The sequence below is a fragment of the Bos grunniens genome, chromosome 22, assembly GCF_055505025.1.
Source record: "Bos grunniens cultivar Pamir isolate PY7600 chromosome 22, Bosgru_T2T1.0, whole genome shotgun sequence".
In the NCBI taxonomy this organism is placed as follows: Eukaryota; Metazoa; Chordata; class Mammalia; order Artiodactyla; family Bovidae; genus Bos; species Bos grunniens.
In genome coordinates this window covers 10,997,313-11,011,295 of record NC_141186.1, presented here as the reverse complement: position 1 = coordinate 11,011,295, position 13,983 = coordinate 10,997,313, and the positions used below count along the sequence as shown (strand labels likewise).

The 13,983-nt window shown below is 47.3% G+C and overlaps 1 protein-coding gene across 1 annotated transcript in view; it reads right to left on the bottom strand.

The window, feature by feature from the left end:
* The window catches only part of DCLK3 (doublecortin like kinase 3), a 42,061-nt gene that overhangs the window by 10,294 nt on the left and 17,784 nt on the right, over positions 1–13,983 (bottom strand). The window contains exon 2 of the mRNA XM_086365867.1: positions 3,455–5,310. Within this exon, the coding sequence (XP_086221993.1) occupies positions 3,455–5,310 (1,856 nt within the window). The remainder of the gene's footprint in view (positions 1–3,454; positions 5,311–13,983) is intronic.

Sequence of the window (13,983 nt, the reverse complement as noted above, 5' to 3'; positions counted from 1 at the left end):
TTAGTTACAATTAACACCAGTTAACAACTCATGTACTAGTTTGAAAACATAGCTATGCTGCAGTTTTCATCTCTCTCTCAAGATACACGCACACACACACACTTCACTGCCTTCAAGGGCACTAAAACATATATGAACTGAGATATAAATCCCTGAAGAGTTGCTGAATGACTTCTCTCAGGCAGTTAGCTTGTCCACACTAAATACACTCCTTGAAGTTTTTTTATTTCCTGAAGCAAACCTCTTCATGCTATCTGCAAGTGCTGACTTTCTTCATTTAAAAAACTATTGACAAGTCAGTCGCTTAACACAAATGAGAGTCTCTCCTGCCCAAGAGATGAGCCAGCTTGACAACCTGGTTCTGGGACCTCGCAGAGAAAACTCAAGCTCAGATGACTGTCCCCTAAAGAAAACGATCCTACAGGGTAAACAATCTTACTCCACATCCTCAAGAACATGTATCAGTGTTCTAATGATTTTTTAAGCACAGGCCCAAAGTGTCCCACACCCAGGCCTCTAATCTGAATCATTCCTGCTTACACAACTCAGTGAAAACAACAGAGGATCTATAAAGAACACTGCTCTATCATGATTTTAAAGTGGCCACTGTAAACAGAGTGCCACATTTCACACACAGGGAATACTTGGGCTCAGACCCCAAAGAAACAGAAAGAAACTAAAAAAAGTTTGAGGACACTCAACTCATGCAAACATGGAATTCTTCAAGATTTCCTTGGTGGTTCACTGGTTAGGACTTGGCGCTTTCACTGCTCTGGGCCCAGGTTCGATCCCTGGTCAGGGAACTAAGATCCTGCAAGCCTCTTAGTGTGGTCAAAAAAAAAAAGCAAAAATGAAATTTTTCAAAGGGAGATTTACTCAATGGTAATTCAGATCACTCAGGCAGTTAGTCAGTGTTCTGCAATTCTATGAATTTAGGCAAAAACAAAGTTGTTTGATTGAAGGGTCAACAAGACCTCACTTCACCAGATAATTTGCTTGACTCACTCAGAGTTTCATTCTGCTTGTGGGAGCAATTTAGGCAGATGAATGTACTGGGATGATGTTTCCAGGCTGGCTCTACAACCATGAAATAAAAGGAAACAGGCTAATTCCCTGCCCCCGCCCCAGTAAAAAAAGTACGGTTTACAGAGACCATTGTCTCCATCTTCTCCAGCTTTATATGCAGCAATCTGGCTTTGGAGTCTTCCTCATGATGTGCACCGTAGTATCAGACTTGTTCTTAACATCTTAATAATGACACCAGCTGCCGCTGATGGAAGGCTTGCTATTCACCAGGCAGCACACTGGGGTCTATATTCATCCACTCATCCAACTGATATTTATTGAATATCCACTATGTGACAGAACTGGTCTAGGTTTCACGGTACAGTCTGAATAAAACAATGTTCCTGCTGTCCTAGGACTTTTCAGGAAGAGCAAAGAGAGAAGAGACAAATAAATATGAAACAGATCAGGTGGTGATTGAGGTTACAAATAAGAAGGTGGAATAAAGGGCCAGAGAGTGACTATGTGAAGCGTGCTGTCCTAACGAAGCCCACTAGGAACACAGCTGAAGCTCAGAAACATGTTCAGTTGATTGCCTCATCACAACAAGCGAGGAGGTGCACCTTGGGGATCCAGGCGTCTAAGCAAGAGGGTGTTCAATGAACTAGTAAGATCTGGGCTGTGCCAGCTAATTTGGAAGAGGGTTCAAGAAAGTAGGATTTTGCAGTGAATTGGATACTGTCAGGATGTGAGGGTAATTCTGTGACTGGGCACCTTGGTAATTCTTATCTAGAAGGTGAGAAGAAGATGGGGCAGTGAGTCAGTCCCCAGGAAGGGAATATGTAGCCACACTTGTGGTCTGGACTATCCTGTTCTTATCTGGATTTGGACATCATGATGAAGAGGCCTTGCTTTTGTCTGGATCCATCAAATGGCTACCCACTCCAGTATTCTTGTCTGGGAAATCCCATAGGCAGAGGAGTCTGGTGGGCTACAGTTAGTTCATGGGGTCGCAAAGAGCTGGACACGACTGAGCACACATCATGGTCCCAGAGTGACCTTATTTCACGTGGGTGTTTGGGGAGATGGTTTGAATCCAAAACCTGAACAGCTGAGCTGTGAGTGGAAGGCTACCTCCTGGTGGTCTCGGGCTAATTGCCCCTTTCCCGCGAACAATCCACCCTCAACCGTACAAGATAGGTACCATTACTATTTCTTATTCATAAATGAAGAGACAAAGCCCCAGAGAGACAAAAGGGCTCTAGAGGCATCATGAGGCTCATGATGCTAGAGGCTCATGGAATCATAGTTTCCTGACCAGGGAGGAACCCTGACCCTCGGCAGTGACAATGCTGAGTCCTAACCACTGGACCACCAGAAAATTCTTAGGACCAAGTCTTTTTAATTCCTGTGGCAAGACATTTTCTTCAAAAGGGCCAGGGGGCTTTCAATGGGAGCATGGGCTCAAAGCCTACAGGGGAAGCTGTTACCAGCAGACACCCTTAACACCTAGGCCAGAAGATGTGCAAATGCCCAAGAAATGAAGTCCATGTGATCACTGTCCAAGTGAAAATACTCTTCTCCCAGGGATGAGGAAACATTTTCCTTTCTGTTTAAATTGAAAGGCTACTTTCTCAATAATTTAATCAAAACCCATTTATTTCCACAATTTTTGAACTATAAGCAAGTTTTACATAGTGGAACAAGTATGTTAAAAAAAAAAAAAAAAAGACCATAAAGGTAATGTTCCAGGGATTTCCATGGCTGTCCAGTGGTTAAGACATCCTGTTTTTACTGCAAGGGGTACAGATTCAATCCTTGATTGGGGAACTAAGATCATGCATGCCACATTCTATGGCCAAAAAAAGGAGAGAAAATTTCTTAGTCTGAACAAAAATGAAAATATAACATATCAACATAAAAAATTATATACATACATATATATATATATTATATTATATATATGTTATGTTCTACAGGCTTCCCAGATGGCTCAGATGGTGAAGAATCTGCCTGCAATGCGGGAGACCTGGGTTTGATTCCCGGGTTGGAAAGATCCCCTGGAGGAGGGCATGGCAGCCCACTCCAGTAGTCTTGCCTGGAGAATCCCCATGGACAGAGGAGCCTGGTGGGCTACAGTCCATGGGGTCGCGAAGAGTCAGACACGACTGAATGACTTAAGTTGGGCAAGCACAGGGATGTTCTATAGTCCAAGGGTAACAAAATTGGTGACCATTCCTATGTTTTGTATCTCTTTTTTTTTTTTTTAATTAAAAAATCATTTTTGTCTGCACCTTGGGAAATGTGGGATCTTAGTGCCCAGACCAGGGATAGCACCTGGCACCCCCTGCATTGGAAGCATGGAATCTTAACCCCTGGACCACGTGGACAGCCCCTGTCCCCCTGTTCATCTTTCCTAACTGCCCTCTCCCACCAGGGCAGGGCTCACCAGCAGATTCTCCGGCTTGAGGTCCCGGTGGACGATCCTCTTGTCGTGCAAGTGCACCAGCGCCTTGCACAAGTCCATGAGCATGAGGGCGGCCTCGCGCTCGGGGAACTTCACACTTTCGATGATGGCGTCGAACAGGTCCCCTCCCTGCACGTACTCCATGATCAGGTAGATCTCGGCGTCCGTTTCGTACACTTCGTGCAGTTTCACGATGTTGGGGTGAGAGAGGCTCTGAATGATGAGGATCTCGCTGTCCACCATGTCCTCCTTCCCCTTGAGCTTGGACTTGTCGATGATCTTCATGGCGTAGGCCTGCCGGGTGCCGCGATGCCTGCACTCCTTCACCACCGCAAAGTTCCCGTCGCCGATCACCCGGCCCGGCTCGTACTGCTTTCGCACGTCGGCCGCCAGGATGCCCGCAGGCCGCCGCCTCCTGCCCGGCCGCTCCGCCTTGCTCTCCTCCGGCCTCGTCTTGGGCTCCTTTTCGATTCTGGCTGGCGGCTCATCGCGGGGAACCATCATCCTCCTCGCTCCGGACACCCCGGGCTTCTTCTCCTTCTCCGCCTCCTGCTCGTCCCCTCCGGTCCTGGGGAGCTTCTCCGGATCCAGGTCAGCGTGATGCTCCCTCCGGAGCCAGCCTCCCGGCTTGCTCCTGCCTGTGTTCCTGCCACCTTTCTCCTCTCGGCGGGGCTGTGCTTCCCCAACAAAAACGTCCCTCTTGGCCTTGGCTGCAGCAGGGGGATGACCCTCCTGGCCTCCGGGGTCTCTGTCCTCTTTCTTGTCGACGCTTTTGCTGGGTCTCCTCGGTTCCTGTGGGGGGTGCCCAGGACTGCTCCGGGGACCCTCCTTCCAGCCTTCTTCCCCACCCTGGGGCTTCTCCTCCGGGGACCTCCGGCAGCTCCTGGTCCTCACCAGCCTCTCCACGTCGTAGCGGGGGCACCTGCCCAGGTCCAGCTCGCTGGTGCCCAGGGACAGTCGCTCCCTCTGCAGGCCCTGCTGGAGCTCTCGCTCCCGCTTACACTTTTCACACCTGATCAATTCCCCCGACGTCTTTTCGATCTCCACCGCCAGGTGCTTCTCTCCACTGGCACGCCTCTCCAGGGCGGCATCCTTGGGCGCCTTACTGCCAGATTCGGGCTCCCACTTCCCCTTCCCCCACTTCTTCGGGGTCCTCACCCTGTCCTCCCCGGGGGTCTGCTCCTGGGGTCTGATGGCCGCCGGGGACCTAGCAGCCTCACCGCTGCTCTTGGTGGTCTCGGTCTCCCCACAGGGGTGACCCCCCTTCCCAGCTTTGCTGTAAAGTCTGCTTCTCAGCCTTAGAGAGGGGATCTGGCTGTGCTGCTGGGTCAAAGTCAGAGCCCGGGCTTTGCTGGGGTACAGTTCCTCTATAGCCACCTGGATGTTCTTCAGCGTCAGTGGCTCTTTGCCCACCGCTATGAAGGCATCTCCTTCCCTGAAGAAATCAGACACACTCCTGATTTCCCGGCCTTTGAGGTTGAACAGCTTCCTCACACGGTCACTCTTCCACCTGGGAAAGCCCAGGGCCTCTGAGACGTCGGCCAAGAGCTGCTCAAAGGTTTGCACCGATCGCCTATTGAGGAGCAGGGTGATCTTGCGGAGGGGGTGGCTGCCCACCTTGACCACGGTCACGACCCTGGGCTTCAGCAGGCTGTTCTCAGTGTTGACGGGGTGAAGGCCACTCTGGGGGCTGAACGCAGGCACCACAGAGCTGCGTGATCCCAGGAATGGTTTCTCCAGGCTCCCTCGGCCAGCAGGCAGCCAGGTGCCCTGCAGCTTCCGCTCCGTGATTCTCGAGCTTAAACATTTTAGAGAATGTTCACAGAGACCTCGATGTCCTATGGGGGGAAAAGGACAATACAGTATTAGTCCGGTTGGTTCAAAGAGTCCTTTGACCAGCTCAGTTGGTAAAGAATCTGCCTGCAATGCAGGAGACCTGGGTTTGATTCCTGGGTCAGGAAGATCCCTTGGAGAAGGAGATGGCAACCCACTCCAGTATTCTTGCCTGGAGAATCCCATGGACAGAGGAGTCTGACAGGCTACAGTCCATGGGGCTGCAAGAGTTGGACACAACTTAGCAACTAAACCACCACCAAACCTTTACTAAGATTGTTTTCCCGGTGGCTCGGGTGTAAACAATCTGCCTGCAATAGCAGGAGACACATGCAGGAGACGCGAGTTTGATCCCTGGGTCGGGAAGATCCCCTGGAGGAGGAAATGGCAACCCACTCCAGTATTCCTGCCTAGGAAATCACATGGACAGAGGAGCTGGGAGGACTACAGTCCAATGTGGTTGCAAAAGGGCCAGCCACAACTCAGTGATCAAACAAACAAACAAAGTCATTACTAAAGATGACTGATACTGTCACAGGTTAGACGTGTGCTTGTTGAGGATCTGCTTGAAACAATGGAGCCGTTACATGTGAGATCTCCTGCCCAGTCTCCTCCAAGAGCGGCCAGGAATGCAGTATGGAGTTTGCACTGGGCCTGAGGTGCCTCCCCCAAGTCCCCTGGGTACCAGGATGCACCACACCTGGGGAGCCCCTTCTAGGCAAGGCCTGACCCTGAAGGCAGCTCCCACTATCCTAAAGTGACCTGACTTTCAAAAATCTACAACTGAGATAAAAGGTCCAAAATTTGCTGCCCAGGAAATACCAACAAGAGGTCAGAACTTTCTGGAACCTTAAAAAACCCAAATCTTTTTTTTTTTTTTCCTGCTAAGTCACAAAAGATTTTTTTTTTCAATTCAAAAATAATTGAAGTACAGTTAATCCACAATGTTGTGTTAATTTCAGGTGTACAGCAGAGTGACCCAGCCACACACACATATATACGTATCTAGTCCTGTCTAGATTTCCTCTTACCTCTAAAGAATTCAAATCTTACCCACCTCTTTGCCAAGAACAGTTTTCTTAGCTTGACTTTCAGGGTGAGGCAAGATGTGAAGAGGTTATAAGCACAGATCTGGATTTGAATCCTAGAGTGGCCACTGACCCTATTTGTGAACTTGGACAAATTACTCACAATCTGTTTTTTTTTTTTTTTTTCATGTATTAAGTGAGAATGATAACACCTTCCTCCCAGGATTTTGGGGGAGAGTAAATGAGGAAATGATTATGATTCACTTGAGCTTGACACATGGTAAGTGCACAGTGATGGTCAGTTATTAATACTGTCCTTGTGATCTTAATATCTCTCTCGTATGATCATTTCATTCTGGTAGCAAAGGACCTCATGGGCTGAAATGACACGGTAGTCTTCTCCATTATCAAGAAAAGGAAACAAGGAAATCAGAGTCATTTTATTCTTCAGAGCTTTAATAATGAGAATGTGCTCATTCTCATGATGTTTCCTGATAAACTGACTAAATGAATAAAACAAGACTCTGTATTTCCTCGTCAGATATACCCAGCTTTACCTCATTTTATTGTGCTCCATTTTCTTATGCTTTGAAGATATTACATTTTGTATCAATTGAAGGTTTGTGGCAACCCTAGGTCAAGCAAGTCTATGGACACCATTTTACCAAATGGCATTTGCTCACTTTATGTCTCTGTGTCATATTTTGGTAACTCGCACAATATTTCAAATGTGGTCATTATTGTTATATTTGTGATGGTGATCTGTGACCAGGGATCTTAGATGTTACTCCTATGGCTCACTGAAGGCTCAGATGATAGTTAGCTTTTTTCTTTTTTCACCAGTAAGGTATTTTTAAATTAGGATATGTACCTTTTTTTTGGCTGCTCCAGATCTTTTTTTTTTTCTTTCCTTGAACTGAACACATTTATTTTTTAAATTAATCAATTTAATTGTAGGATAATTACTTTACAATATTGTGGTGGTTTTTGCCATACATTAACATGAATCAGCCACGGGTGCACACGTGTCTCCCCATCCTGACCCCCTCTCCCCACTCCCTCCCCACCCCATCCCTCTGGGTTGTCCCAGAGCACTGGCTTTGAGTGCCCTGTTTCACGCATCAAACTTGCACTGGTCATCTATCTTACATATGGTAATATACATGTTTCAATGCTATTCTCTTATATCATCCCACCCTCCCCTTCTCCCACATAGTCCAAAAGTCTGTTCTTTACATCTGTGTCTCTTCTGCTATCTTACATATAGGATCGTTGTTACCGTCTTTCTAAATTCCATATATATATGTTAATATACTGTACTGGTGTTTCTCTTTCTGACTTGCTTCGCTCTGTATAATAGGCTCCTGCTCCAGGTGTTAGTTGTAACATGTGGGATCTAGTTCCCTGACCAGGGATCAAACCCGGGCCCCTGCATTGGAAACACAGTCTTAACCACTGGCCACCAGGGAAGTCCCTGTACACTGTATTTATTAAGACATAATGCTACGACACACTTAATAGACTATAGTGGAGCATAAACATAACTTTTATATGCACTGCAAAATCAAAAACATTGTGTAACCCACTTCATTGGGATAGTCACTTTATTGCAGTGCTTGGGAACTGAACTCGAGACAGCTCCAGGGTACAACTGTACTTGAGACAAAAGTGGTTTAATTTTCATTTCCGCCCAGGGTAGAAAAGGAAACATAAAAATGATAGAATACGGAACTCAGTTAAAACCCAAGGATGGGCTGCAAATTATTAAAGCTGCCCCGCAGGACCCCTATGTCATATCCTACATGCAGGAACCTGCCATTTAGGCTTCCTTTAAGAAGTTTTAAATGATTATTTTTAAGCGCCTCTGAATTGTAGCAGACACTCCAGTTTTGCCAGGATGGGCAATTTGGCCCAGCATATTGACAGAATGTTGTGGTTCTTCTTTTTTTTTTTTTGGTTTTTAATTATAACATACAATCTGTTCTGAGATGATTTCCATCTAGACACAGGTGTCTGATTAGATGACACGTGTGGCCCTACTGATTCTTCCCACATGCCATGAATTTACAAGCTTACCAGTCACGTTTGCAGTTAAACTATTTATTTACAGAGGTCTGTCATTCCTTTCTTCTCATAGTCTCCCTGATTGGCCTCCATTTTCGGCTGAGAAAGTTGAGCTGAGAGAGCAAGAGCAGAGGTCTCCAGGAGTTGCACTAGTTCCCGTTTCCTCAGGAAACAGGAAGAATGCCAAGAAAGGTGACCCTCAAACGCCTGTACACAGAGGGATTGCTGCTGCTGCTGCAATCGTGTCCGACTTCAGTCGTGTCCGACTCTGTGCGACCCCAGAGATGGCAGCCCACCAGGCTCCCCCGTCCCTGGGATTCTCCAGGCAAGAACACTGGAGTGGGTTGCCATTTCCTTCTCCAATGCAGGAAAGTGAAAAGTGAAGGTGAAGTCACTCAGTCGTGTCCGACTCTTGGCGACGCCATGGACTGCAGCCCACCAGGCTTCTCTGTCCATGGGATTTTCCAGGCAAGAGTACTGGAGTGGGGTGCCATTGCCTTCTCTGACACAGAGGGACTAAGTCTTTTCATTTGTTTTCCTCAGGGTGCTTCTAACAGAGTGGGACCCTCAATACATTTGTCAGGCTAAGGAAAGGGAAAACATGTCTGTGGCTCAGGTGGTAAAGAATCCGCCTGCCAAGCAGGAGATACGGATTTGATCCCTGGGTCAGGAAGATCCCTGGAGAAGGAAATGGCTACCCACTCCAGTATTCTTGCCTGGAGAATCCTGGATGGAGGAGCCTGGCAGGCTAGAGTCCATGAGATCCAAAAGAGCTGGATGGGACTGAGTGACTAAACAATTCCAGGAAAGGTTCAGGGCAGAACCAGGAGGACAGGGAGCATTCCGTGAATACATGAGGGATGCAGGAGAGTTTAGCATGGAAGGGGGTTCAGGAGGGGCCCAGTGGAAGTCCAGGAAGATCCCATACAATAGTACTCTTGGAGTACAATAGGAGACATACAATAGTACTCTTGGAGCAAGACAATCACTGTGGGTCACACATTCAATGGTGACTGAGGATGACAGAGGCAAGTCAGGATGAGAACTCAAGATCCGAGATAGTGAGATTTCAGAGTCCAGGTGTAGTGGTAGATGACTTGGCCTGCGGTACCCAGAGTCGGGATGGGGGAGAGGTGGCCATGCCCTGGGATAGCTGTGCCCCAGCTGGTTCCAGCAGACCCTAACTCAGAACACATCCTCATTCTTGGTGGTTAGGAGAGCACTCTGGGCTCACTCCATCCCTGAATCCAGGAGAGGCTCCACGGGGGTGGCCTCCATCCCAGGGCACAGGCACAAAAGATATGGAGACAGCGTAGCTAAGTCTCTGCCACACCACCATCACTCATGCACAGCCCACTGCCCTGGTGTTCTCAGTTCAGTTCAGTTCAGTCGCTCAGTCATGTCCGACTCGTTGTGACCCCATGAATCACAGTACGCCAGGCCTCCCTGTCCATCACCAACTCCCAGAGTTCACTCATATCCACATCCATTGAGTTGGTGATGCCATCCAGCCATTTCATCCTTTGTTGTCCCCTTATCCTCCTGCCCCCAATCCCTCCCAGCATCAGAGTCTTTTCCAATGAGTCAACTCTTCGCATGAGGTGGCCAAAGTACTGGAGTTTCAGCTTTAGCATCATTCCCTCCAAAGAACACCCAGGACTGATCTCCTTTAGAATGGACTGGTTGGATCTCCTTGCAGTCCAAGGGACTCTCAGGAGTCTTCTCCAACACCACAGTTCAAAAGCATCAATTCTTCAGTGCTCAGCCTTCTTCACAGTCCAATTCTCACATCCATACATGACCACAGGAAAAACCATAGCCTTGACTAGAGAGACCTTTGTTGGCAAAGTAATGTCTCTGCTTTTGAATATGCTATCTAGGTTGGTCATAACATTTCTTTCAAGGAATAAGCGTCTTTTAATTTCATGGCTGCAGTCACCATCTGCAGTGATTTTGGAGCCCCCCCAAATAAAGTCTGACACTGTTTCCACTGTTTCCCCATCTATTTGCCATGAAGTGATGGGACCAGATGCCATGATCTTCAGTTTTCTGAATGTTGAGCTTTAAGCCAACTTTTTCACTCTCCTCTTTCACTTTCATCAAGAGGCTTTTTAGTTCCACTTCACTTTCTGCCATAAGGGTGGTGTCATCTGCACATCTGAGGTTATTGGATATTTCTCCTGGCAATCTTGATTCCAGCTTGTGCTTCTTCCAGCCCAGCGTTTCTCATGATGTACTCTGCACAGAAGTTAAATAAGCAAGATGACAATATACAGCCTTGACGTACTCCTTTTCCTATTTGGAACCAGTCTGTTGTTCTCAAACTCCCTTAAAACCTCTGTGATCTAGAGCCAGAGTGAGAACTTGGTACCCCTCCTCCCCAACGTAACTAGGATCTACAAAGGTAGCACTTCTGGTTTTGTCTGTATCATGCTACTAGGGAGTCCTGGGAAACACAATCTCAAGAGCAATTATTTTTATCTTCTCTTCCATAAGCCCTTCTTCCTCCTTGAAATTTCCTGGTCCCGGGCAGATTTTTCTTCTTTAAAGGGAAGAGAAAAAATCAGGAGATTCTGAATGTCTGGTCCATCGGCAAGAAGAGCAAACAGCCTGGAGAGGAAGAGCCTAGAACATCCCTGGGACCCTGGGTTCAATCTCCAGGATCAGCTCCATCACCCAAGGAAAATAGTGCCCTGAGGACTTTGGGGCTGACTATAAGCAGCACTATCCAGGACCTACCCAGATAACCTGACCATGTCCACGCATCTCCAACAACTGACAAAATCAATTAAGTAGAATTGTATAAAATTGCTAGCAGTTCTACCAATTACATCTCAGAGGATGGTTGGATGACATCACTGACTCAATGGACATGAGTTCAAGCAAGCTCCAGGAGATCGTGAAGGACAGGGAAGCCTGGCACGCTGCAGTCCATGAGGCCACAAAGAGTCGGACACGACTTAGCGACTGAACAGCAACTGCCAATTACCTTAAAAGGGAAATTTCATATGGCTCAACCTAGCACTATCTTGGATAATAACCCCTACTCTGTCTCTACACTAACAATAGTTAATCAAAGTAGGCATAGTAAAAATTAAGTGTCCTCATTCCCAGTCCTCAGCCACCAGTTGGCAGTTTCCAGGAAGGGCACGGGAAAGGATGCCCTTGTGGCATCGTTTTTCTGTTAATTTCCTATAGCAGCATAAACTGACCTCAGCTTGACAATACCGCTGCTTTTGCCTCAGATGAATGTTTACAGGGTTTTCCCAGCACCCATCAAGCCCATGCATGCAGCAGAACGTTCACAGAGCCACTTGTCTCCTTCAGAGCCTACGGGAGCTCCTTATTATCATCTCTGAGGGTCAAACCCAAACTCTTCAGCTTGACATGGAGCAGCACCTCACCCATCCCAACCCCACTCTACCTGGGGTAGGAGATAGATGGGCCCCTGGGCAGAGCAGCTGGAGTTTGTCAAATGGAGTAAAATTGAAGCTTTGTTTTCCGCAGATGCTCCAAGGACAAAGTTAATGGCAGGAGCTGAGCTCTGCTGGAGTAAAGAGATAAGAGGTCTGCTTATGAGGTCAGAGAAAACTCCCCAACTGCACACGCAGTTGAGGAAGCCTCCTCAGGGGTCAAAAACGAGGGCGTGCCATCCCGTAATAAGTGTCGTCAAACCTCCCACTGGCCTCTGCGCTGGAATCCATCTTGGCAAAAAAGCTGCTCATACATATTGGGTGGGGCGCGCTGGAAGGGTGGGTCCTAGAACAGGTCAGGTGTAGGAAAAGAAATGAAATTACTAGCCAAAGGTAAACAAAGATCCAGAAGAACTGCCTGATATATATGATTTAACTGCCTCTTTACTGCATTCTTCCTCACTGGGGAGGGCGCCCATACCCCTTCTCTCTGGGTGGTATTTCTGCCTTGCTTCAGTCTTAAACAAACACAATGTTTCTCTGGGTGCTCTCCCACATGTTATACTGTATCTCTGATAATAAGCTTTGTACCTGTTTTTACAGTTTTTGCCTCTTTGAGAAATTCCTATTTCAAACATGGCAAGAGCGAGGGGAATTTTGTTTCTAGCCTTTTGCCCCGATGGACTAGCGGCTGGGACTCCGGCTGTTCATCCAGGCTACCCAGGTTCAGGTCTTGGGCAGGGAACTAAGATCTCTCTTCCGGACGGTTCACTGCTGTCTCTCTGAGATGGCATCCTCACTCCTCCCACCCATCCAAGCCTCACCATCACGTAAGACCTAAGACCCGCATCCACCAACAAACCCTCCCTGACCTCACAAGTTCACAGTCACAGCTCCCTCTTCTGAAGCTCTGTTCATTCATTAAAACAACGTTTCACATGAATGCTTGAGACCCTTCCTTCTGTACACCTCAGCTCACTGTTACTTCATCTTCCAAGGTTTATAAATATTCCCCCTCTCAACTAAACTCAGCCTCACCAAAAGCAGAGGCCATGGATTACGCAAACTCCCTTCCTCTGTCCCAGGATATATAATAAGCATGTGAGACTGGGGAAACCCGTTTCCAGTACTAACCTCAGCATGCATATCAGGTCTCAGGCTTCCGGTTCTCCTTGCAAAATAATTGAGCGTTTCTAGTTTCCTCACTGGTTAGACATCCCACAACAGACCTTAACTAAATGAAACAAATGAGATAAAAGAAAATATGGTCACAGACATCCACGACTACCAGGAAATGAGACAAGGTAGCATTTGCCAAGGACAGATGATACAGGGAGGGAGTGTATTTCTTCAGAGTTTTGTGAAGCTTCCTTTCCGAGTTGCACAAAGAATGTGAACACAGGGTCAGAAACGCTCATTTAAATCCTGGTCCTACCAGGCTGAGTAGCTGTGTGACCTTGGGAGCACTATGTGACCTCTCTGAGCCCTCTTCCACGTGGGCTAACTCTGGCACCTTGCCTCTGCATGCTGTTTGGCATAGAGTGGGCACTCAACTGTGTCTGTTTTCTTCCCTCTCCAACAGAACAGGTCTCATAACCTTCGGTTTTCTCCCAATCCAAATACATGTCAAGGGCGAAGAGGACATGATGCTAAATGTGACTCGGCAGGGTGAATTTGTCATTTAAGTAGCGACTGAAACAGAAAACCAGTAGGGACAGGACATTAAGAGAAACACCCAGGCAGATCTAAGCATCCGGCTCCTGTGGGTAGATAAACTTCCTGCTCACTGATCCTAGGACTCTCTGGCTGGTCTGAGCCAATAAACTCAGTAACTGCAAGAGCATTTTCTGTTATTACCTCTGATGGGTTTGGCTCCAATCAACTGTGGCCTCCTCACTGCTGTCACAACTCAGATGAATTAATGTAACCTCGTTCCACAAGGGTCAGCTCTACACCTTTTTACACTGAAAAGGCTACCAAAATGACTGGAAGTCACATGAACCCAGTTTCCTATCCAATGATTTATCATTATTTTGTCCAGGCTGCTAATCATCAAGTTTAGGGTCAAGGGGGAAAACACACACACACACACACACACACACACACAAGGAAAATATACTGCTAACATGAATCTTTTACTTATATTCTTTCACGAAAACAAAAGGAGTATACC